Source organism: Electrophorus electricus, chromosome 7, assembly GCF_041902795.1.
Source record: "Electrophorus electricus isolate QZ-2024a chromosome 7, ASM4190279v1, whole genome shotgun sequence".
Lineage (NCBI taxonomy): Eukaryota > Metazoa > Chordata > Actinopteri > Gymnotiformes > Gymnotidae > Electrophorus > Electrophorus electricus.
In genome coordinates, this window is record NC_137503.1 from 5,625,191 (window position 1) to 5,647,586 (window position 22,396).

At 37.8% G+C, this 22,396-nt stretch overlaps 2 protein-coding genes and 2 long non-coding RNA genes across 9 annotated transcripts in view; 3 read left to right on the forward strand and 1 right to left on the reverse strand.

The window, feature by feature from the left end:
- Window positions 1-127: 127 nt before the first annotated feature.
- Window positions 128-2,174, forward strand: tmem69 (transmembrane protein 69). 3 transcript variants are annotated; one of them, XM_035524465.2, is made up of 3 exons: window positions 128-210; window positions 540-589; window positions 1,181-2,174. In XM_035524465.2, the coding sequence occupies exons 2-3, from the start codon at window positions 545-547 to the stop codon at window positions 1,892-1,894; spliced, it is 759 nt and encodes a 252-aa protein (XP_035380358.1). In that variant the 5' UTR covers window positions 128-210; window positions 540-544; the 3' UTR covers window positions 1,895-2,174. The 3 variants fall into 3 exon arrangements, with proteins under 3 accessions (XP_035380358.1, XP_026879894.2, XP_035380359.1); XM_027024093.3 differs by lacking the exon at window positions 128-210 and adding an exon at window positions 211-330; XM_035524466.2 differs by lacking the exon at window positions 128-210 and adding an exon at window positions 391-452.
- LOC145658747 (uncharacterized) lies at window positions 1,968-3,311 on the reverse strand. The gene is made up of 3 exons (XR_014124585.1): window positions 3,184-3,311; window positions 2,656-2,774; window positions 1,968-2,312 (listed from the first exon to the last, which is right to left on the reverse strand). It is a non-coding gene; the product is annotated as an uncharacterized LOC145658747 (long non-coding RNA).
- The window catches only part of mast2 (microtubule associated serine/threonine kinase 2), a 102,285-nt gene continuing 82,690 nt past the window's right edge, over window positions 2,802-22,396 (forward strand). For all 4 annotated transcript variants that reach the window (XM_035524152.2, XM_081717936.1, XM_081717937.1 and 1 more), the window contains exon 1: window positions 2,802-3,940. In XM_035524152.2, coding sequence (XP_035380045.2) covers window positions 3,860-3,940 — 81 coding nt within the window. In that variant the 5' untranslated portion in view covers window positions 2,802-3,859. The remainder of the gene's footprint in view (window positions 3,941-22,396) is intronic.
- On the forward strand, window positions 3,979-13,439 carry LOC145658748 (uncharacterized). Its single transcript, XR_014124586.1, has 3 exons — window positions 3,979-8,195; window positions 8,370-8,482; window positions 8,824-13,439. It is a non-coding gene; the product is annotated as an uncharacterized LOC145658748 (long non-coding RNA).

The following is a 22,396-nucleotide window of genomic DNA, read 5'->3' on the forward strand; positions in this document are numbered from 1 at the left end:
TGTGTGTGTGTGTGTGTGTGTGTGTGTATATATATATATATATATATATATATATATATATATATATATATATATATATATATATATATATATATAGAGTGTGTCCTAGTCAAAGCTTAAAAGCAAACAAAGGTGTATATATAAAAAAACAACAACCAAGGTTACGGACTCTTATTATGTAGATTTGTTCGCCGTGTTCAAGGACTAAAAGTATGTTGCTTCTTTCTTATCGATAATAGCGATATAGTGGTGCGGATCTTTGAGTGCGATATTCGAGGTGTATGGTTTATATATAAATAGATTTCGACATTGGTGGTCTCTTTATGAAAGGTTGGTGAGTGTGTATGCTGTCATGTGTGCCAGGCTTCATTGTAGGGTGGAGAAATTAGAACACACTGGCTACGCTAAACCGACCTCTTAGCAAGTGTGGCGTTAGCTAGCCAGCTACTCTGGTACCCTTTTCGGAAATGCAAAACACCTGAACGCATAATCTATCTCTTGTCTATACAGTGATTAATTTTGTTACAATTGTATTTCAGGCAAAATGTTATTGGCTTTGAAACTAAGACACTTCGTTTCCAGCTCGTGGGTAAGTAGCTGAAGTTTTGCGTTTGTTGTATCCAAAAGATACTAGCTAGCTACCATTTTTGCACTGCGAAGCATACACATTCAAATAAATATAATTCCAAACACACGACATTAATTTTTGTGTGTGTGTTGATCAGTACACACAACACAAAGAGATATGATTGGAAGTATTGATACTTTATCAGTCTTCCATCCCTATTCTTTAGCCTTGCGTTGTGTAAAATCTGAATTAGTCAAACACTTTAATTTCGCAGGTGCCATTTTTGTACCTAGTTCGGAATTTGATGATATAATATTTTAATGCATTTCAAGCAGAACTGATTTGAATCTTTGCAATCAATACATTTAGGTAATGCAGACTTTGTTAATTTTTTTTTCCTCCTATCAAATACATGGTATTTCCAGGATGTAATAGTTTAAAGTACAGTTAAGCTGTGCAGATGTGTGAATTCTGCATTGGTGAAATGAGACAAATTTACATATCCATCTGATGTTAGGGTTAGTAAGTTGAAGTACAGCCTACATCTAAATTGTTTCTAGAAAATTCTATTAGTAAAAGAACTTCCTGTTGATGTGTGTACCTTATAAACAGTGTCAGAAATGGAGAAGACTTGAATTTCATCACCTGTCAAAAACGTTTGCCTGGTCAAGCCACCGGACCAGCCGTACCCTGTTCCTTGCAAGGGACTGGGCTGCGCAGCTACCTCCCAGATATGCCCCAGGATCTCTTTTGATGGCCCAGAAATTTCACTGCTCTTTACAAATACAGAAGAAACGACAGCCAGATGAGCAACCCCCACGAGAACTTGACTTGCTTCGCTATGATATGAGGGACCTGAACAAAGGTCCCAAACCAGCACTCTATCTGGGATTTTGTGGTCTTTTACCATTTGTATCAGCTCCTATAATTATGGGCATTACAGGTACATATCTTCCTGAGTTAGCTTATGCTGAAGTTGTGTACGGGGCCTCAGTTGTCTCTTTTTTTGGTGGAGCTCGTTGGGGGTTTGCTTTACCTGAGGGTAGCCCAGCAAAGCCTGATTGGCTAAACCTAGCCAACAGTGCAGTTCCCTCCTTAATAGCTTGGCTGGCCCTCCTTTTTAGCAACAGCATTACACAGTCTGGTATGCTTGTGATCATGGGGCTTGGCATATCACTCCATTATGACCTGGCTCTTCTGCCCACATATCCAAGTTGGTTCAAAGCATTCAGAGCAGTCTTTACTATGGTAGCCTTTTTCTCTATTGTGGGCACTTTGATAATTAAAGAATTGTATCCAGAGAAGAGGTATCTGTCAGAAAAATAAATAATTTGTGATCTTACTGTAAACTAGTAATATGTAAAATCAATGTGGATGAGATGGAAACATTTGTTCTGTATTTGGTACTTGTATAGAAATATTAATTTTTTTTTTTTTTTACCAAATCCATGTGTAATGATTTTGGAGTACTCAATACATATATCATGAAGGGATGGCACATTTTGTACACATTTCTTCAACTCTTGAAATGATTACATGAATGTTGATCATTCAAATGTAACATGGTTTTAAAATACCTCAGTATAATAAACCACATTTTCTTGGATATATTTCCCCTGTGTGTGTAAAATCTTGAGGCTTGTGTAGTGTTCAAAACCAATACTTCTGTTAATTTGTGATGAATGTTTAGCAGTTGGTTACTGGTAGCTCAGTCATGTTTAGATGGTGACACTGGATTTCCTTTCTAAGTCAAGAGACAAGAAGAATAGCACCTAACAAACGGTTCATTAAAGTAATATTTCAGAGTGTGGGGTTTAGCCTACGTATGCATGCGTTTAATTAGTTTCTTTGATTCCATTTTGTAACAAACAATAGTGAAAAAGTTATATATATGTGTGTGTGTACATATATATATATATATGTATGTGTGTGTGTGTGTACACACATACTGTATAGTCGTATATACAGTCGTATATACAGTCTATAGTTTGAACAATACATTTAACAAAAGAAAATGAATTGCATGCCCCCACCTATGCACTGCAGGTGGCAGCAAAGACATTTAAATGATTTGCGACGTAACTTACTTGCGCTCAACTTTGTGAGGAAACACGTTCCCAAATCAGCGTACCAATATTTACTCCGCGAGTCATGTTTCCGCAGACCTGATCTCAGATCAGCAGTCTGGGCACAGCCTCGTGACGATCTGTGGAGATTCAGAGGAAGCGGGTAAATTCCTTCGTGAGGGGTAGCAAGAAGCCGAGCAACTCGGCTGGATCTGCCGTCACTTCTCATCTATTTATTAATGTAGATGCAGCACTAAGGCTTGCGAAATGGCTAGGCTAGCTTTGCTAACGTAAGGTCTTGAGATTCAGTACATGATGACAACGACTAGGTTGTGTTCTTTTTTGTTACTTTTCCGTGAGGTGCAGTGTCAGTGAAGCCATCCTAGCCTAGCACGGTTTAGCTGTTGTATGAGCCGTTAATGGAGAGAAACGGCGCGGAAAACAAGGGGACTAATGAGTGAAAAAAATACTTGTGACTGGTGCGTCGTTAAATTGAGTGGCTACGAGAGATATCTAGGTTAGCTTCAAAAAGCTGCAGCGTTATCTTACCTGTAACTACAACAGCCGTGCAAATTGGTCATCAGTTTCAGCGAACCTGCTCTAACGTACTAGCGTTGGCTAGTTAGCGCTAGATATTCAGTATTCATCCTACAAGGTATCAAACCAGACGAAGTTTTTTAGCCGGCTAGCTAGCGAACCGGTGCTTCACTTTACGTTTAGGACACTTGCTTAGTTCTAACCGCTAGCCGATTAGTTAACTAACCTACCTTTCCTCCAAAAGGACTAATGTAATTAATTATCCATTTATAGATGTTGTTAATGTCTAGCTACCAAGATAGGCAAGCTCACCAACCCGAACTGACCGATAACGCTAGCTACTTGTAGCAGCTAGGTTAGCTAGTTAGCTTTAGCTAGTTAAACTAACTAGCTTGGTTAGTTACTAGGAATGACATGTCTAGGTACCGAGCCAAAGTGATTTGGGAGAGTAACGCTGAAAACAGTTTTCGTAAACTTGCGTTAGTTGATTATACATTTCCTCTCTTGCTGTGGTCCTCAAAGCGAGGAGAGGTTTCCTCAATGGATTACAGCGTTGTAAATGCGGCTGGGTGCACGTCAGACTATGTCAAGCTAGCTTGAAGACTACATAAACCGCCAATAAATCGGCCTCGCGATTAACGTTATCTGATTGTTAGTTGGCCAACCCGCCCTTGTTTGTTGCTATACGATGAAGAGAACAGAGAACAAAAATAAAAGAAAATTGTGCAGCACTGATCAACAGCCAAGCGGAGCAGAAGGAAAAGATGGGGTGAGTGCATGAGTAAATGACTGAGAGCACCTAGAAAGCCAACTTGTGTTATGACTCGGCACAGGTATCCTGCATAACAATTGCGCTCCGTGGGTTTGGTTCTTAGTTCACATAGATGCGTTAAATAGCATAAACCCTATTTTGGCGTTACCTGCTTTCTCTTTATTGGCAATTAGTTGCAAAAACTGTACTGTTGACTGGATTATATGAATGGGACAATCAAGATTGAATTCAGAATTAATGCTTTGTTGTATAAATGATTGATTGATATAGTGGTCGAGTAAAGAGTAAGTCGAGTTGAATACGCATACCTAAATCTACGATTCTGTGCATTTTTGACAGGTTTGGGCTGAGATTGAATTTACACAGCTGAAAAAATTGCCACTAAATATCTTTGTGACACAACCTTCTTACCTTGGCGGCCTATTCAGTAGTCCGTATATTCTTTATGCGGCAAGATCAAAGGGCTCACGTTTTATAGCATGGTAAATATGACAGCATAAAATGTTTTTCAAATACATATGCATGTTTTTTTTATCTAGACTTTGGTGATGTCTCATAATTGACACATTGCTGTCTTTATGCTTGAGTATTTGTTGCAGTAGTTCGGTGGATTTTGCTCTCACTGCTTGCTTGTTCTGGAAAAAAGCCAGTATGTACCATTCTTCTTCAATATATGAAAGAATATGGATTCTTTGCAAGACTGCAAATTTGATGAGTTTGAACTGGTCTCTATGTTGAGATGCCTTTTCCTGATCATGACTGTCATTTAGCCTTTGGAGTTACTGCATTGTGTGTTTACATTCTGATTGTGTACGTTGTAGGAGATTAATTGCCAAAGGGTGTGCACAGACCATTATGCATGCTTTCTTGGTGCATGTCATGGGCATTCTGATCTGCTGTTTACAGAAAAGGTCATAAAGGCAGTGACAGTAGTAAGGTGTGTTTGTGGTTGGTTGTGGTGAACTGGGTCATAGCTAACCACAAATGGTTGTTGACATACAACAGCAACTCGCAGAGATGAGCTAGGGAATACCAAACCACCAAACACAAATAGTTTGACTCATACAAACTTGTGAAAGTCAAGTTCATCCAGTAGGAGAAGGCATTCTTAAAGGACATTCCTCATTTTTGGCTTAGCTTTTTGAAAAATTCTGCTTTGTGAATGATGTGTGCTCTAAGCTCTGATTCCTGAAACATGACTTAACAAATAGGCTAGTTGTTTGCATTGCATAATTTTGCACTAATTTTGGCCAAAACTAGACCAAAGTGTAGCAGTAGTGTAACTTCTAACTGTTTTGGAGGACATTCTCGCACTGTATGATTTAACATCATGGGGCATAAGTAACTAACGAGTTCGTCCTATTTATATCTTGGTATTCATATTGATCAGTCACTATTCTCTAGATATACTGACAAAGTGTTCAAAACTGATCATTAACATTTTAATTTTCTTTGGTAGCTTCAGAATTCTAGTCTTGTTTCTAAATTCTTTAAAAATTTCTCTGTTTGTCAATCTCTTACTAATGTAATTTTAAACACCACCTGACCAAAAAAATGAAATGTATTTAACCCAATTGCTTAAATATAAATTTTGTTGTGACTGGGATGTAATTATTTTTATAAAATTTCCACATTGAATGCACTGGACTTTATTACTTTTTTTTTACTAGAAGTCCAATTGTTGGCTTCCTGGTAGAGAAACACCATCAGAATATAAAAGCGTAAGCATGTAGTGTTTGTGTTTAATATGGCACTGAAATTTTCAGCTTTCTGTTCTTGCAAGAATGCTTCTGTAGCACATTTGCTGTGTGACAGCAGGGTTGACTATGCTCTGTATTGCCATGCTAGTCAATATTAATCTTAACACTATATGCAAGATCTGTGTATTTATTATTTATCTTTAATGATTAACTTCCTAATTCATGATTATAATTAATATTTAGAATTAGATGTAGACTTAGATAGTGTACAAAGTTTATATAAAGGTGGTTAGATATATTTATTTTATGCATTGCCTGAATATTTGACAGCTAGGTCATCTGATCATGGAACCTTTTTTTGAGAAAGTGTTCACTACGGAGCTTTTTTGTCTATAGAAACTGCTCGGTCTTCATGTCAGTCTTTGTATAAAAAGGTGTAGGTAATCACAGCACACAGCAGATTTACGATAAACATGCATGCGCTTAGTAACAAAAAACACCTTAACCATATGATGTATCTGTAAGAGAAATTGCTCTGAAAAGCTTTGTTATTGCCTCATTATTTTACTTATTCCTTGTGAGAAGCCGTGTATGCAGATTTTTGCGTGCACTGATTTTTATTCTGATTTTTGTCCTTGTACAACTATCATCACCATCATGATGTACATTTTGATAGGAAAACAGAAAATAGTAGCACCTCTCTTTTTTAACCTAGAGGCAAACATTGATGCATAAGCAGACGGGCATAATTCTGCATTCTTCAGCTGGCCACGTAGTACATTTGGCCTGTGTTCGCTTGTGGAATAGACTGATGGAGCTGACCACTAAGAATTAAGCTTTATTTGGTTAAGTTCCTTGCATCTGTGTTTAGTTAGCTAAATACAATGTAATGTTTTTCTGACCTGCTACTTCTATAACAGATGGGCCTTTCATCATATGTTTTATGTAGTTTGACTGTACTTGAGACAAGAACTCTCTCTTAATTTATAGAAGGTTTTGTTATGTAAAGGTGAAAAAGTTTACAGCATATTGTTGACCTAGCTAAATGATGGTTTCCCTTATGGCATGTGAGCTGTCACTGTATCATAGTTAATATGTAACATTGATTCAGTGAACCTATAATCAGAGTTAACATTCTTTTGTAATCAAGAAATAGCCTAGCTCCTTTCAGTTTTAGTAATCTACTGCATCACTGGTTCATTATTCACCAACCATTTTTCACCACCAGTTGATATGGTTTATATTTTCGAGAGTGCCTTTACCATTCTGCCTTCCATGCTACTGCTGCTGTTCATTAGGGAACATTAGATTATTTATTAACGTAATTTCTTCCACATCATGCCAAAAAAGTAAATCTTTAACTGTGATTGTTTGTGTGGGAGAGTAACTTTTTATTGAGCCTTAGTGGGGAATTAAAGCAGTTTTTTTTTTCTACATGAAAGTATTGTTTAATCCTTGTGAACATTTCATTATAGCTCTGTTTTAAAGCACAGCAATGATCATAAAAATAACCTTGTCATAGATTTTTAACCAGCCTTGTGTTCATTACAGTGACTGACACCATAATCTGCCACTACATTATGTGAATGTATGTGGTTCTTTAGATTCTTAATAAAGCATTAATTAAGTGTAGAAAGTGTTGCTCCATACAACACTTTTTCACACCAATCAGCCCAAATAGCATTTAGCTTATGAACATAGAATCCACCCATTATTTTATCATGCATACTTTTTATTCGCTGAATTTGCATCATTTTGTTGCGTCAGCACCCTAATAACCTGTTAATCTACAGAATGAAGCATGTTTCATGGAATACTCAGTACTGACAGCACAGACCAAATGTGGTGAAGTAATCATAGAAACATCTGGAGTTTTAAACTCCTTATTTTTTTATTGAAAGAGTTGGATATAGCTGCTTTAGCATATCTGTGATTTGCTGATGTTTTGTACTGTATCCTGCAAGTCTTGTGTGGCTGCAGGATGTCAGTGCTACTATTATGACAGGCCTGAGGGTTTGTGCTGGCGGGGGTTTGGGCTAACAGCTGGAGTAATGAAAGAAATGGTAGTTCAGAAAAGTGTGAGGAATGCAACATGCATGAACTTGTGTGCTCTTATTATTTATGAAAACAATCGTGGCTTTAGTGTAGTTTGAAGTATACCTTCAATATGTTTGCTAATTTAGTGAAGGAAGAATTTTTTTTAAATAAAAGGAAATTTACAAATTAAGCGTGAAAAACATTTAGGTGCAGCTTACAAGGCAGTTTGCTTGCAGTGACTATTGCAGTTGTAACTAAGCAAAGTTTGAACCAAGGCCATGATTTGATTGTTCAGGCACACGTTTGCTACGTTGGGATAATCATGTGTATACTTTTGTTTCTGCACTACTTCTGTAATTGTACCTTGTGTTGTAGCGTCAGGACTGCTCCTTCAAAGGGCTAGATTAGAGAGTAACTGTTGGCTGACTGCAGTGTGAGTGGCTAAATTGAAAAACATCCTGCCTCCTTTGTTTTTCATCTGAGCTCAAGGTCTCAACACACTCCTCCAATCGCAGGTAACTCAGTGATGACAACTGTAGAAGCTGCAATGCTGAGAGTGCTTGCTTATTGTTTTGTCCAAAACTAATGACAACATATATTTAACATGCACAAGGCACTTTCATAATGGACAAGTAGCAGTATGTGAGGTCCAATCTAGATTTTTTTTCTTTCCTTTGGTGTATCTGCAGATAGTCTATCAATCATTTGTCCTGAGAGAAACAGTGCTGGAAATTACTCAGTAGGACTAATGACTGCTTTACCCATGGAACACTGCAAAGCACCAGATGTCTATGGAAGGGCTGTAAGTCAATACTGTAAAATCAGAAAAGCACTTTGTTTTAAGGGTTAATAAATGACATGTTAGTGGAGATAGGTATATGCAATATACATGTATGCATAGAAGCTTGGTTAGTTGGGCACTATACCTGCTCAGTTACTTTGACAAATGGCAAAACTGGTATGTACTACTTGTCTTGTGTAAACTAATGCTTAAGTAACCATTGGGATCCATGTTTACTGAGTCAGCTTAATACACATGTTGTAGCTAGGGTGGACTGAGGCTTAAGAGATCGTTAGAGTTAGCATTTCATTTTCTACCTGCTTTATAAATTGAAGGTGACTAATGGAATGTTTGTCTTTCAGGGTGAAAAAAAGCACTGCAGAATAAAGGTTTTTGTGTACTTGCAGTGAATCCCCAAGGACCATAATACCTCATTGTAGTGTTTGAAATGATGTATGTAAAGATGTCGTCTATAAAATGTTTTTTCTGTTTGTTATAGGAAAATGAATTTTCAGGTATAAGTGTGAAACAGTGTAGTACAAAAACTGTACCTTAATTGGCCAGGTTGTAAAATGAAATGGGTAGTTTGAAATCTATAGTCTGCACGAGGGTGTTTGTGGCTATTTAATCGATACAGCTTGTTAAATGCAGAACATGATTTGCTTTAACCTTTTAATCATCACTTAACAGGTACTGTTCTCACAGTAACATCAAAATTCTTATCTCAGTTCCATCATTATTCAAGATATCGTTAGAGGGAAATATTTCATTCCTCTGCCGTCCCTTTCCCTTCACCAGTTTTGTCTAAGATTATTCTCTGCTGTACTCTTAAGTGATTTCAGAAAATCAGGCTCTTAAAGTTTTGGCAGTAGCCTTAGACTTGGTTTCAAAAATGCCAATGCAGGAACGGCTACAGCATAATTAAGTTTTTGATCACTCTTCGTTGACCACGTGAGTTTTTGTTATTTAAACTCCCTGGCTAGTGTTTCATCTGTGGATTTTGATTTGAAAAAGCCACCACACTTAAAAATACATAGGATATCCATCATGGAATGTGTATACGAAATCTGTAGGCAATGCAGAAATAACGTGGCCCATTCATCTTAAGGTGAGACTAATCAAAACAATAATTTACTCTTTTACATTTCTATCTTATTTCATTCCCCAGATTGAGTGTCCATTGTTGGAGGTAGCAGCTCTGATTAAGTGCCTAGTATTTTAAAACACCAGACATTCAGAGGCAGTCTCCTGATTCTACAGTGTTACCTGTGTATAATTATAAATGCTTGTAGAAAATGCTGTGGATTATCTACATTGAATTGAATTCCTCTCAGACTCAACGGGAAAAAGTACTCTTGCTTTGATGTGTAGAACGGTGTTATGGATGTAAGTTACATTATGCCACACAACAACTGATTTAATGTTTATTAAAAGTGACTTGTTAGAAATAACATTTTGGAAATTCCACATGTACTGGGATTTAAAGAGATATTTAAAAACATTTTGCACAGTGGCAATTGTAGGATTTTGTAGGCTACCAAAGTTTATTTTAGATGGCACACCAGCATTTAGAATGTTTCTAAGGTCTTGATATACTTAATGTAAAATAAATACCTTCTTTTTGAGTTTACAATTTGAATCTGAAGCTCTCGGTTGCTTATTCACTGGCTTTCTTTAATGATGTACTCTTATTTTTGTGCATGGTAGCTGATCTGTTCTGGTTTGTACTATAGAAATGGTGAAGGTGAAATGCAGTGGGTCCTAGCAGTGATGTAACTTTGATTGCAGTTGTTTTTTGTGTTGGAGTAGAACATTACCAATCCAGCTCCAATCAAGCTGATGTTAAAGGGGCTTTTATGTCCACTTAACTGATGCATTCAGCCTGATGAATGCACTCAGTACCAAGTAGACTCTGCCAACAGCAAAGAATGGCATTCCCTGTTATACACAATGATTGTGGTTTCTGTACGGGATTCGTTTACTTGCCTTCTGTCATTGTCTTGAATCCTATTCACCACATGTGAATGAAGCTGAGATGTGTATGTATGAACATTTTATATTCAGGGGAGGAAAACCATTTACTACAATATGTTGTGTCTGTCACAACTGAGCAATGAGAGGACTGCTGGATGTTGTAACTAGATCATGTATGTAGAAAACGAGTGAGTGTTTAGAGGTCTATTGCTGGCTATTCAGAGTTTGCTGTTGTCTACTGGCATAATTTAATTGTGCAGAATGAGAGAGATAAGACTTGACTCAACACTGCAGTACACCCTGACTGAGGAGAAGTTATGTACTTAGGGCAAAATTTAATTACATTGATATCTATAAAAGTTACATAGTTGAGATTAAAATCAAATCTGTTTTTCAAGATGGGCTTTTTTTTTTAAAAAGAATTTAAACAGCTCAGGTCTGCATATAGGCAATTAGTTACAAAGAAAATGAGGTGTACACTGTGTAATTTAAACTTTGAACTATGAACTTTGTGAATTGCAGAACAAATTTTATGTACACTGTTAAATTTTCCTAACCAGCAGCTAAAACTGGTCTATAATGTATATAAGATGTAGTTGATCCCTTTCTTTCTCTTTCCATTCCCAGTCTCTTGCATTTTTTCTTTTGTCCATATAAATTTCCTCCACCCTCCCAACTTGGCTAATAATGTATTGTATTTATTCAGTCCTTGGGGTCATGGCCAGATGTTATGAACCGCTTCTGCTTGTATCCTGTCTCCAGTCCTCTGTGGCTCTTTAAACCTTCTCTTTCCCCACTTTGGCCTCAGCACACCAGTCTACTTTTGTCCTATTGCCACTATATAGCAGAACACTGCTTCACTGTGGGTTTGAGGATTGGAAGGCTTTAATCCTTATTGCCTCATTGCTTTCCTTCATTGTCTGGAGATTAGCACATCTGGATCCAAACAAGTGAGGTTTGGCAATGCTGCAAAGTAGAATACGGATGTTTTTATATTTTCTATATTGCAATATAAGAATGGTATTTTAGAGATTTATAGTAATTTGTTCTGAATAATGCTTAATTACCTTGAAGTTGGCTGAAAAGCACCTTAAACTGGTTTCACACTCCAAATGACCCAATGATTATGCTGTTGCAGTTGCCGGTCAAAAATCGTGAAAGATGTCTTTCATCATGAGTTGAAACCTGTGGTCTTTGAACATGTAATGTGACACGGCGGCCGATTAAGTACCTCTGTGACCAAAGACAGCTGACTATTATCTTTTGGCAGTGTCAGAAATTTAATTCCAAAATGTTGCACTGTGACCACTACTACTACAGACGTCTTAACAACCAATAGAGAGCATCTTGGAATTATGCTGAACTTTGTAAATAAATAACAGCATGGCAAAACAAAAATGAAGTGTGTGGAACTCAACAGAAGAATGTTTTGAGAATTTGTGGCAGCAGGGAAAATGCCTTTTTATATATCCAATGACATTTGCCGCCTTCACTTTTGGGGCATTGTTTTTTCAAGGCAAAACATTCCCTCTGCTATTTTAGGGGCATGGTTGGTGACCCAGTTTTTTTTGGGCAAAAAGAAAGTTGCTTAAGGATGACAAGCAGAATGACTTGCATTGTGGGTTTCTTCACTGGACATTTTTTTTTTTTATTGTATAGTGTGATTTTCAGCACAAGCAAGATCGCTCAGTCAGTCATAATATTTGGTCAGGATTTCAGATGAAATGTCTCATCCAGTGTGACAAGGAATAAAAGTATGAGAGCTGTAATTTCGCAGTATAATCCTGGCATTGGCATGAGCGCTCTCTATCGCTAATCAGTGTGGTGGAGGAAAATCTCAGACTGAAAGTACATTGTAGTTGAGAAGAGAAATGCCAGAACAGCAGCAGGAGTAGCAGGAACTACTGTGTGTTACAGAAACTCAATAGAACATAATTATTTTCTGGTTATGGTAATTATTTTTTGTGGTGAAAAACAATTTAATGCCTTTTCTGTTTTAAACAAATTGGGGGAGGGTGTGCAATGACACCTTTTGGTTGGAGATTTGCCCTTTTCTCCAAATGCATATTAGCCAAAGTACTGATAGACAGAGTTGCAAACTGGATGGAGTTCTCTCCTTTCATCTATTTCGTGGTCGTCATAAATACAAAGAATATTGTGACTTCTATGTGTCAGTTGTGGCCCCAATTAAATGTAATGGCCTTAATGTTCTGTTGTTTGGCACTTTGTGTTGTTGGTCAGGTAAAATAAATATATTTTAGTCTTTTTTTTTAATATACATTTAAAGCATTGCTTTTGAGACCTGAGTTTAGAGTTTTCAGGAACATTTGTATTTGTTACACTTCAGATCCTGTTTCACTTAACTGTCTTAAACCAGGGCTATTTTTCACCATCTGAAATACTTGAAGTACAATTGACTACAGTGTTTTAGTGTCCAAATGAACCGTATCTCAGCACGCAGCAGTGTGAAAGCCATTAAAACCAATTTTCACGCCTTCTTTATTCCTGTGCCTTTTAAAGACAGCTCTAAATGCTAATCTCTGTCGTGCTGCGGCTTGGGTTCAGCTGGCAGTTCTAACAGCTGAGTGCAGTCGCATCATTCTTCCCTCTACCTCCAGCAGATGAGCAGGGAGATGGGATCCTTCCAACACTATGAGGAGGTTAATGAAAACGACACTGCAGCTATTGTTTGAAATTCTGATGGATGAGGTGCACAGTCCTTCAGAGTTTGCCTTTTCTTTCCATCTGTCAGTCATGATTTCTCTTATGAGATAGTGAACATTGTAATTCAAGTTAGGATTCTTTAAACCTTACTGGTCTTACCTTACATATTGTATTATTGCTACACATTTAGGATATCGACAGGGCTAGGCTGCTTGATGTGCTGAAGGAAGGTGCTGGCAGCATGTTCATCTCAGAAAATAAATAGGTGAAAGAAAAATCTTTCAGATTGTATTTTAAATAAACAGACTAAAAATGTTTCCAGTTCATTTTTAACAAAAATCATCTTATATCAAAATAAGATGATGTTAAAATGTTGTGCTGTTATTAGTATTATTAAAAAAAAAAAAAAAAAAAAGGTAGTGTCTTGGTCCAGTAGGACCTCTTGGAGGTACAAGAAAATGTCTTGGTGCAGTAGGTCCTCTTAAGGGTTTTGGCTGGAAGAAAAGTCGGTATGCGATTTAATGAATCTATTAGTCACGGTGGACAGTGATGCAGTGTCTTGGCCAAGGGCTGCCTCTGAACTTTTGCCTTTAATTAGCTCAGTGAAAGGGCATTGCTGTGAGATGTAGCCTGTTCAGTGAATTCTCTCTGGTGGGAATGACCTCGCAAGGGTTCACAGTCCTGTCACATTTGAAAAAGAAATTTTGGGCACTTCAGTTATTATAGAGCTCACTCCATTTACCTATGGAATAGATTAATGGTGTATTTTTCCTTTCATAACATCTCATACAGCAGACTTTTAATCACAATTTAGTTCTTTGTTTTTTCTGTTTCTTTCAGCTGGCTGTAATGCTCAAGAGGCAATAGAGTGCTGCACATGTCTTCTGAAAAGCAGGCTCTACATTATCCATAAGTGTTATTAATGAGTAGCATGCTGGATGTTTGGCCAAGAAAAGCCATACAGATTAAATCATGCCATCCTTTTGTCCTGGAGTTATTGATGACTTGCCGTACTGTATTAAACATCTCTGCCGATGCTCAACCTGGCAGGACAGGCCTTTGGACGAAACCCTGATCACTCAGATCACCCCCTGACCTCACCGGCTGATGAGACAGGAAAGATGAGAGCTTCCTCTCCCTGGAGTGGATGCATCCTATTTGATATGAACTTTTTATTTCTTTTTGACTGTGTGAAAGCTTATACTGAGTACTTCGTGACTTGGACTCTGAACTTGCCTTTCCGAACATTTTTAATATGCACTACTGGCCACGTGTGCAGTGCTGTGGGGGGGGAACCCTTGATTCAAGGAACAGTGTTTTATGAATTCACCACTCACCCTGCCCACTGCTGTCAGTTCATAGAGTTTTAATTTAATTAATCTTAGACTCCCATAGTCCATGCTTGTAATGTATTATAGAAGCAGCATATGATTTTTGTCCTTTGAGGTGTGTGGAGACCCTCATTTGCACTGTTAGGTAAATTGTTGCACTTGTCGCTATCTATTTAGGCCTTGTCTCCTACTGGAGGTCCAAGTGGCTGTGTTCCATTGGGCAGAGGACTTTGGCTGGACTTTGGGTTGTGCACTTGCACTCTCGCACTCCCACAGCTGCAAGATACAGATTAGAGAAGGCAAGAGTGAGCGGAAAGATTAACCTCCCACAGTGCTTCATTGGTTTATGTCTGACTTTGTAACAAGTCCAGCAGTGAAGGCCTTAAATACAATATTTACATGTAGTACAAACATGGCTTCATGGAAATGTACATATTCTGTCATTCTCATGTGGTTACTGCTGTTCTTTCAAAAATCCCATTGGAGTTTTTTATTCTAATTTGAGCTGGCTAGGTTTTCACTGAAAATGTAATTATTAAGATGTCTCCCTTTTAAACCAGTCTTGTTACAAGTTGTTAAATTGACTTAAAATGAAACAACAGCAACAACAGACTTTTGGTATGCAGCATGCATTTTATACATCAATGGAGTGTCATACTGTATTTATATTCTTGGCCATACAGCATTTGAAAATCTGAACATTCTGATAATTTGAATATATCTTTTATGATTAGAGCTTTATTGTTGTGTAAAGGTAGCAGACGTGCTTTGAAAGTGTCTGTCATATTTGCAGGAAGATTATGAAGCCAAATTCAGCTTTTAATTATTTTCTTAAAAATAATTAATAGCAATCAAATCCGGTGTCTGCTGTGGTGGTGTCATTTATTTATTTTTACTCTAAACCTGTTGGATGCTGACCTCACAGTTCTGAATAACCTCTTGCAGTTTTCTGATGCTCACTTATCTGTTTCCAAATAAGCATAATATGCCAAACCATACCTGCATTTGAAATTAAGACCCAACACCAGAATTTAAAGGACATGACTTATAAAGTAATTCCAGTTTCAGTTTTCCAGCAATTCCAACACCTTAAGTTTTGCACTGGGTTGTTTTACATACACTTCACTTCTTCTTTTTTTTTTTTTTTTTTTTTTTTTAATGACATTTTAGAAACTTCAAGGGCTACTGGGTTCAACTGGAGATCTGGCAGAGTTATATTACTATGTGTAACACATGATTACATAACATAGCATGTTTGAAAGCACTCTGGAACTATTACTCATGGTACTTGGCAGATAGTGTTCTTGTGAGAGTTCCTTCACAGTTCAGCAAGTTAAAACATTGGGCTAAACAGCGATGACTGATGGTGTCTTAGTTTTCTTATGTATAATATAAACACAATACAAAATTTACTCCCAAATTTGGCAAGGACAAATAGTTCTGAATAGTTACACAATTTTGCTACAAGTATGAGATTACTCTTTTTTTTTTTTTCTTCTTTTTTTTTTTTTAAACCAAAGTCACAGAACTGGTAGTGAATTTCACAAACCTATTGACCCAAATTGAACCAAGATGTGTGGCTGCCATGTCCCTGGGGAAGGTACATTTCTCCCCTCTGAAATTAGATATTTCACAGAATGGTCTAGAATATGTTAAGAACAATTGTAGTCTACTGGCAAGCCTGAAATTGTTTGAAAATGGGCAAAACAAAGACAGAAAAACCTGTCTTAATGATATATTTGTTTGTGTGTGTGTGTGTGTGCATTGATTTTAGCAGTGTCTTGATGCAGAATGTAGGGTTGAGTGGGGTATAGTGAAGAAGTCAGGACCTGCCAACTCAAGTCCCATGCTGATGCTAAAACTCACACATGAAATCATATAACCCCTCCCAACTACATTCAAACCAGCACATCATAATTTCCTCTGTAGTGTAATGTGTAGCCTGATGGCTTTTCCTTACTTTTTCAGACTGTGCTGTTGGTCATTTAAATGAATGAACCAAATGTTTTGGAGTTGTATTACACCTGATGGTGGAAAGTAGCATCAGATCTCTTCCCTGTCCAACAATGTCAGCTGTCAGTGGCTTACTCCAAGTAATCAAGGACTATCCGCTTGCCTGTCCACTACACTGATTTAAACAGTTGATTCAGTGCTCTCACTGGAGCACAATGGAGCAGCTGTCATGAAGGAGGCAGTGAAAGTTGCTGCATCTGTTAAATCAATTAAATACTGACCATATTTTACTCACACATTTGTATAAACAAAGGCACACACTAGAAATGAAGAAGACAGATTATGATTTAGCTTTCTCTGCTCTTAACATTCCTGATTAAATAGCTGGTGGCAGTCCCATAAAGTCTCATTATTTTTGGGAGTATAGACAGATTGTGTTTGTGTGTGTATTGGGGGGGGGGGGGTCCATTTAAAGTTGAAATCTGGATTTCTGATCAATGACTTGATTTTGGGTGCAAGTGGGACCAGAATGTTTCTTTTAGGACTGCACAGTGTGAACACAAATGGCCATCTAGATGGATCTCTCTGTCTGTCTATCATATTAAAACAACAAAACAGTTCTTGTGAGGTAGTACCAATTAAATATTTCAAAACTAAGTGTATTCCCAATGCTGCTGTTTCTATGTCTTCTCCTGTAAGCTATATCTTTATCATGCATGATCCTTGACCAAACATGAGTTGTTTGGTGCGCTTTTAATTCTGGCTCTGTTTATTTGTCTCTGGTAAACTCTGTGTGTGTGTGTGTGTGTGTGTGTGTGTGTGTGTGTGTGTGTGTGTGTGTGTGTGTGTGTGTACTTTGAGCTGGTGAAGTCCAGCACACCTGACCTGCCTGTGCAAACAAGATTGCTTTCCATCTTGCTTTTGGACCAATTTTTGATGGGCTGCCACAGCACGTGTGTGTGTGTGTGTGTGTGTGTGTGTGTGTGTGTGTGTGTGTCTTTGCTTACCAGTGAGGGTGAAGGTGTGCAGAAGGCTTGTCAGCTTTAATGAGGCAAACACTAAAAGTGTACTGCAGTGGCAAAAACTGTCTCCCGCTCCGGATCTTCAGGTTACAGGGAACTTAACAGAAATGTTACTGAGGGGAATGGTAACAAGCATGAAAAGGCACCCTGGCTCTTTGATTCTCAACAGATTGCATGAATGTAGTTACAGCATTGCTAATGTAGAGTATTTTTTTTTTCAAAAGGAGAATTGCCTGGGATTTTATTAGGCTCCAGATCATGCTAACCGACTGCAACAGTGTTTCCCATCATGCAGGCATGGATAAACAATGTTACAGACCTCTTGGATGTGCTATGCAATAGTTAGTTTAGCTGTTGTAGATTCAAGAACATGTTTAAATCCTGTCCAAAATGGGAATGGTTATATTGCCCCTGGACAAGCTCTAAGTTTACTAACTGATAGCAGATTAAGCATAGTAGATTGTGGAGGGTGTATTGCTGGGGTTTCACTGATACTTTTAAAGTGTAATTTTACTGTGCGTTAGAGGAAAGAGCAGGAGAGGGCTAATAATGGCTAACGTGCGGAGGAGTGTAATTTGGTATGTGTGCATACAGCATGGCATGCTTCCCAGCTAGAGGTATTTGAGTAGTCAGAGGGGTGTATGTAAAAGAGATGGGACGCCATCCATTATCTTGTCATTAGGCAGGTGGTCTTGGTGGAGTAGATGAACCCAGCTGCTTGGGTTTGAAATGACGGGTCATGCATACATTTCATTGTCTAGTGTATATTTGTACCTATGCTGAGCAGACACACTCCTTAACACACTAATGCTCTGTAGTGGAAGGTCTCAAAATGAGAATGGAGAATGAGCCAGAGGGAGAGGACAGCTCATTAGGAAGTATATGGATTATACCTGCCTTAGTGGTAAAAACTGAATACAGGCACCTTAAACTGCAGCTGTTTTTTTCTTGTGATGCAGTCTAGATTAAGACACTTCACCTGATGTGAATATTATCAGACCCTGTTGCCTTTCTTCGATCTCATTAATTATACCAAGACATCAATATGTAACTAGTCTCTACCTCCTGTTGCAGTTTTATTTGTGACATTCTGTTTGTCTTTGCCTTTCTGTCTCTGGTGTCAAGCTGCCTTTGTTGTATACTTGACCAGCAAATAAATGGTAGAAGAAATGTACTCTGGAAGAACATACTATAATGAGGTTATTGTTTTGCTTCCAGAGTGGATGGGCTTCCAAGTAGCAGGTTCCGCTTTTTTCACACTTGTGTGTTTGTCATTACTTTTTAAACTTTGTTTTGCTTTTCAAAAATATAAAAATAATTTCAATTTTCACACAATTGTGGAGTATTTCAGTGTGTAAAATGTATGGAATTTTATTTTGATTCAAGGTTTAGGACCTCAACATATCTTCATTCTCATTTGACTATAGCTGAGAAATGGACTTTCTAGTGCATTGTTTAGTGGAATCTGCTTTACTGCTGCTGTTAACTTTATTTAGTAAACATATACATATCTAGTGTCTAAGATTTGTCATATTTTGCCATGTTGACATTTACTTGTGTTGCTGTTTATTGGAAAAGTTGTGATTGTTAAAGTCATCATTGTAGAAAAACTGGAAGTGCTCATATGGTCACTTTTTGAGGAGAGAAAACAAAGCAGTGATCTGACATTGGAATTGGACACCATGGAAATGACTGTGGAATTGGAGCAGTTGACATTGTTATTTGGATGGTGTTAATGATCAAATTGAGAGGGAACAATGCACGTTTCTACCGTTCTCTGTAACTAAGTTACAAGAGTATCAGATTTGCAAGAAGGACTTGATTAGCAAGCCCAGTTTGGACTGTTGATAGTTATTCCCGTTTGTCGTTTTCTTTGTCGCTATGACTGTTATTCATCCAAGTTGTTTATATCAAATCTGATCATAAAATGAATGCACACAATTTTCACTGACAGTTTTATCATCAATCATTTTCATCTTTGGCTTACTTGTGTGATTGAACTCATGCATGTTCAGTAAATTTCAACATATTTTAACCACTTGAGATTTGTATGGCTAACAACCTTATCAATCTCTTCACTGATTATTAATAGTCATTAAAAAGCAGATGATGATGATTACTTTGACTACAAAATGTGTAGTCTTCAGGTGTCAGATGAGCATTTCCAACTCCGCTTTACTAAAATGTCTTTTTTTTCCTCTGTATGTGTAATGTAATCTAATTTATATAATATATATATATATATATATATATATATATATATATATATATATATATATATATATATATATATATATATATATAATATATTTTTTTTTCCCTTCTGAGCACAATCTGATTAATGTTCACCATATATTAGCTTACCAGTGCTATACCTTCATGAATTAGGGTGTGTTTAATGCAAATATTATGTATATGAAGGCAGTTCAAGGCATGTCCTTTGCAAATGATATGTAAATGAGACAAGTGTGCCAAATGTTGCTTTCAAGCTGCTGAAGCAGATTTATCAGCTGCACTCAAATCAGCACTCATTTCAACATCGTATGAGTTTCATGAATCAGACCTCATGTACATCATTGAGGAAAGTCAAATCTGCCCTCAAGTATATGCAGCTTTAATGATTAAGGGCCAGTGTTCCTATTTGACATTATTTTACAATTATACCAAGTTGTCTTTTAGGTATTTAATGAGGTTAAAAAAGGTTCAAAATTTAATTTCCTAAATCACTCTATCTGGTAAGTATATCCTAGTCCCCCTTCAGACAGTTGTCCAGTATTGAATTATCACTCCAGTGTGAAGTGCTCTTAAGTTTGCCAGTAGTTGCATCGTAACTGATCTGCCACCACCTGATCAAGAGTACAGGCACAGGCTCTTGTGCTTTTTCTAACCCATGTTCAGTTGTAGCACAAACATTTTATTGGTTTTTACATGGTAATTGGGGCACCACCATTATCAAACATGTCGTATGTCTTGCAGACGTGAAAACCTTTTATAGTCATGAAACCCATATGAAATAAGCTAAAAAAACAACAACAAAAAACTACTTAAATCAAAGCGTCTTTGTTTGCCAAGTATTATGGCACTTCAGTGGGGCTATATTTGAATAAACAAACGGCCAGGTCACTGCGCTAAATAAAAACACTGCATGTTTTTGAAAAAATGTAGCTTTTAAAAAGCCAGCCCTTAAGTAGTTCAAAAACAATACAGATGGGCTGTCTGGTTGCGCTCAGAGTGCATACTTTCTTCACTATTGAATAATCTTCTAAACAGAATGCATTGCCAAGCAATAGCAGCAAGGCGTTAACATCACAATATAAAAATTATCATGCTATATGCATTACTGGAGATAAGCTGACTACTTCCCTGGCTGATATTTCTCCATTGTTTGATCCTCTGCTTTGCCTGTCACTCTGTCAATTATTTCCAGACATGCATTGTTGTCATTATTCTTGCTCTGGGTTCAGTTTTTATGTTTATCCTGCACTCTCTCTGTGAGCCATTTTCGACTCGTGGCCAACCAATATCAGTCATTCTGACTGCACTTGAGTGTTCGCCTCAGTGTCCGGGCTGCGGGATGAGTAAGTAGGGAACGCAGAGGGAATGGCGCTGCCAAGCAAGGGGGATGCAGTCAGGGGGAAAAACATCTGGCCAGAAGAAAAGACTTAGTCACAAGTGAGGAACGTGAGTTGGTCATAAGGAACTTTCACTGGATTGTCAAAAAAGCTCCATATCACTTGGTTGAGGCAATCAGCTAGGCCTATGTGGTTATTTTATTTTCCTAAGCTATAGCCCCACTAAAGGCAGCATGGTTTTGTAATCACTCTTCACTTGAGCAACAAGGTAATAGCATGCCTCTTCAGGTGCTCCAGCTTTCTTTCCCTTATTGCTCAATATTGTACAAGCACAATGAAATTGTTTAGCTTTTGTCAATCATGGCAGAGATATAATTATGCCTTCTTTCCTTCTTTTCAGTGCAAGAATTAGCTGCCAGTTGGTAACACAGTCCTGCTCAAGTAAATTGTGTCCCAAAAATAGTGTCTCAAACCACTTAACATGTCTAAAACACAACTGTCTTTTGCCCCACTTCCAGTATTCTGGGAGCAAGTGTCCTTACCGCCCCCTCAGCACTGAGGATGACTTTTGTGTGCGTTCCTGTGCTTATCTGATCCTGAAGAGAATAGCCAAGTCACTATCCTCAGGCCTCCCAAGTTAATGCCATTCTAACAGAGCCTCTAACTGTTGTCAGTATGGTCTTGAAGCTCTGGATCTCCCAGCGTACTCTTAATAGAATATATGGCCTGACCAGTTATTACTGTGGCTGCAGTAAATGAACTGTTTTAGCTGTGCTAAAGAAGAAAGCTGATCAGCACTCCATCAGAGTTATAGATGCAGACAAGGTACATTTTACATGCGTTTATATTTAATACACAGAAGGGATGTGTTTTTAAACTGAGGAAAGAAATCAACTAATATTTTAAGCTTGTGTAAGGTGAGGAGCCTGTACATTGTTTGCATTATGATTCAGTGGCAGAAATGTTCTTGGAGAAGTCTTGTGTGCTGGAGCAGTTTTATGAGTCCTCTGCTTACAGCACATGAAGGCCCTCCAGATGTTCTGAAATCTTCAATTTCCACAGGGAGAATGGAAATGGTGTAGGGTTTTGCCCGGTTTCCTTTTCCCATTCTCATGATGGAAGAACACGGATTCTCACTGGTGACATAAACCATCCCACATGACGGGAACCCCGTGGTTTTAGGCCCTGAACATTTTTACCCCTAACTGAAGTGATTGTCGTCATGACTAGTGTTGTGGTACTTTTGGAATTCTTCCTTCAGCAAAAAGTCATCTCGGGTTTCCATTTGTCATTAAGTATTGGCATGATGCTGGGTCAAATTTGCTGCACTTTGTTTAAACAAGTATGTTTAAACTCACTAGGTGTGTGTCTGGTTGTCTACTATACAGGTGGATATGTTTAGTTAACTTTTTATAAGCT

Coding starts and splice junctions, on each gene's coding strand:
- tmem69 (XM_027024093.3), top strand. Junction 590..1,180: donor ACTTCGTTTCCAGCTCGTGG/GTAAGTAGCTGA, acceptor CCTTATAAACAG/TGTCAGAAATGGAGAAGACT.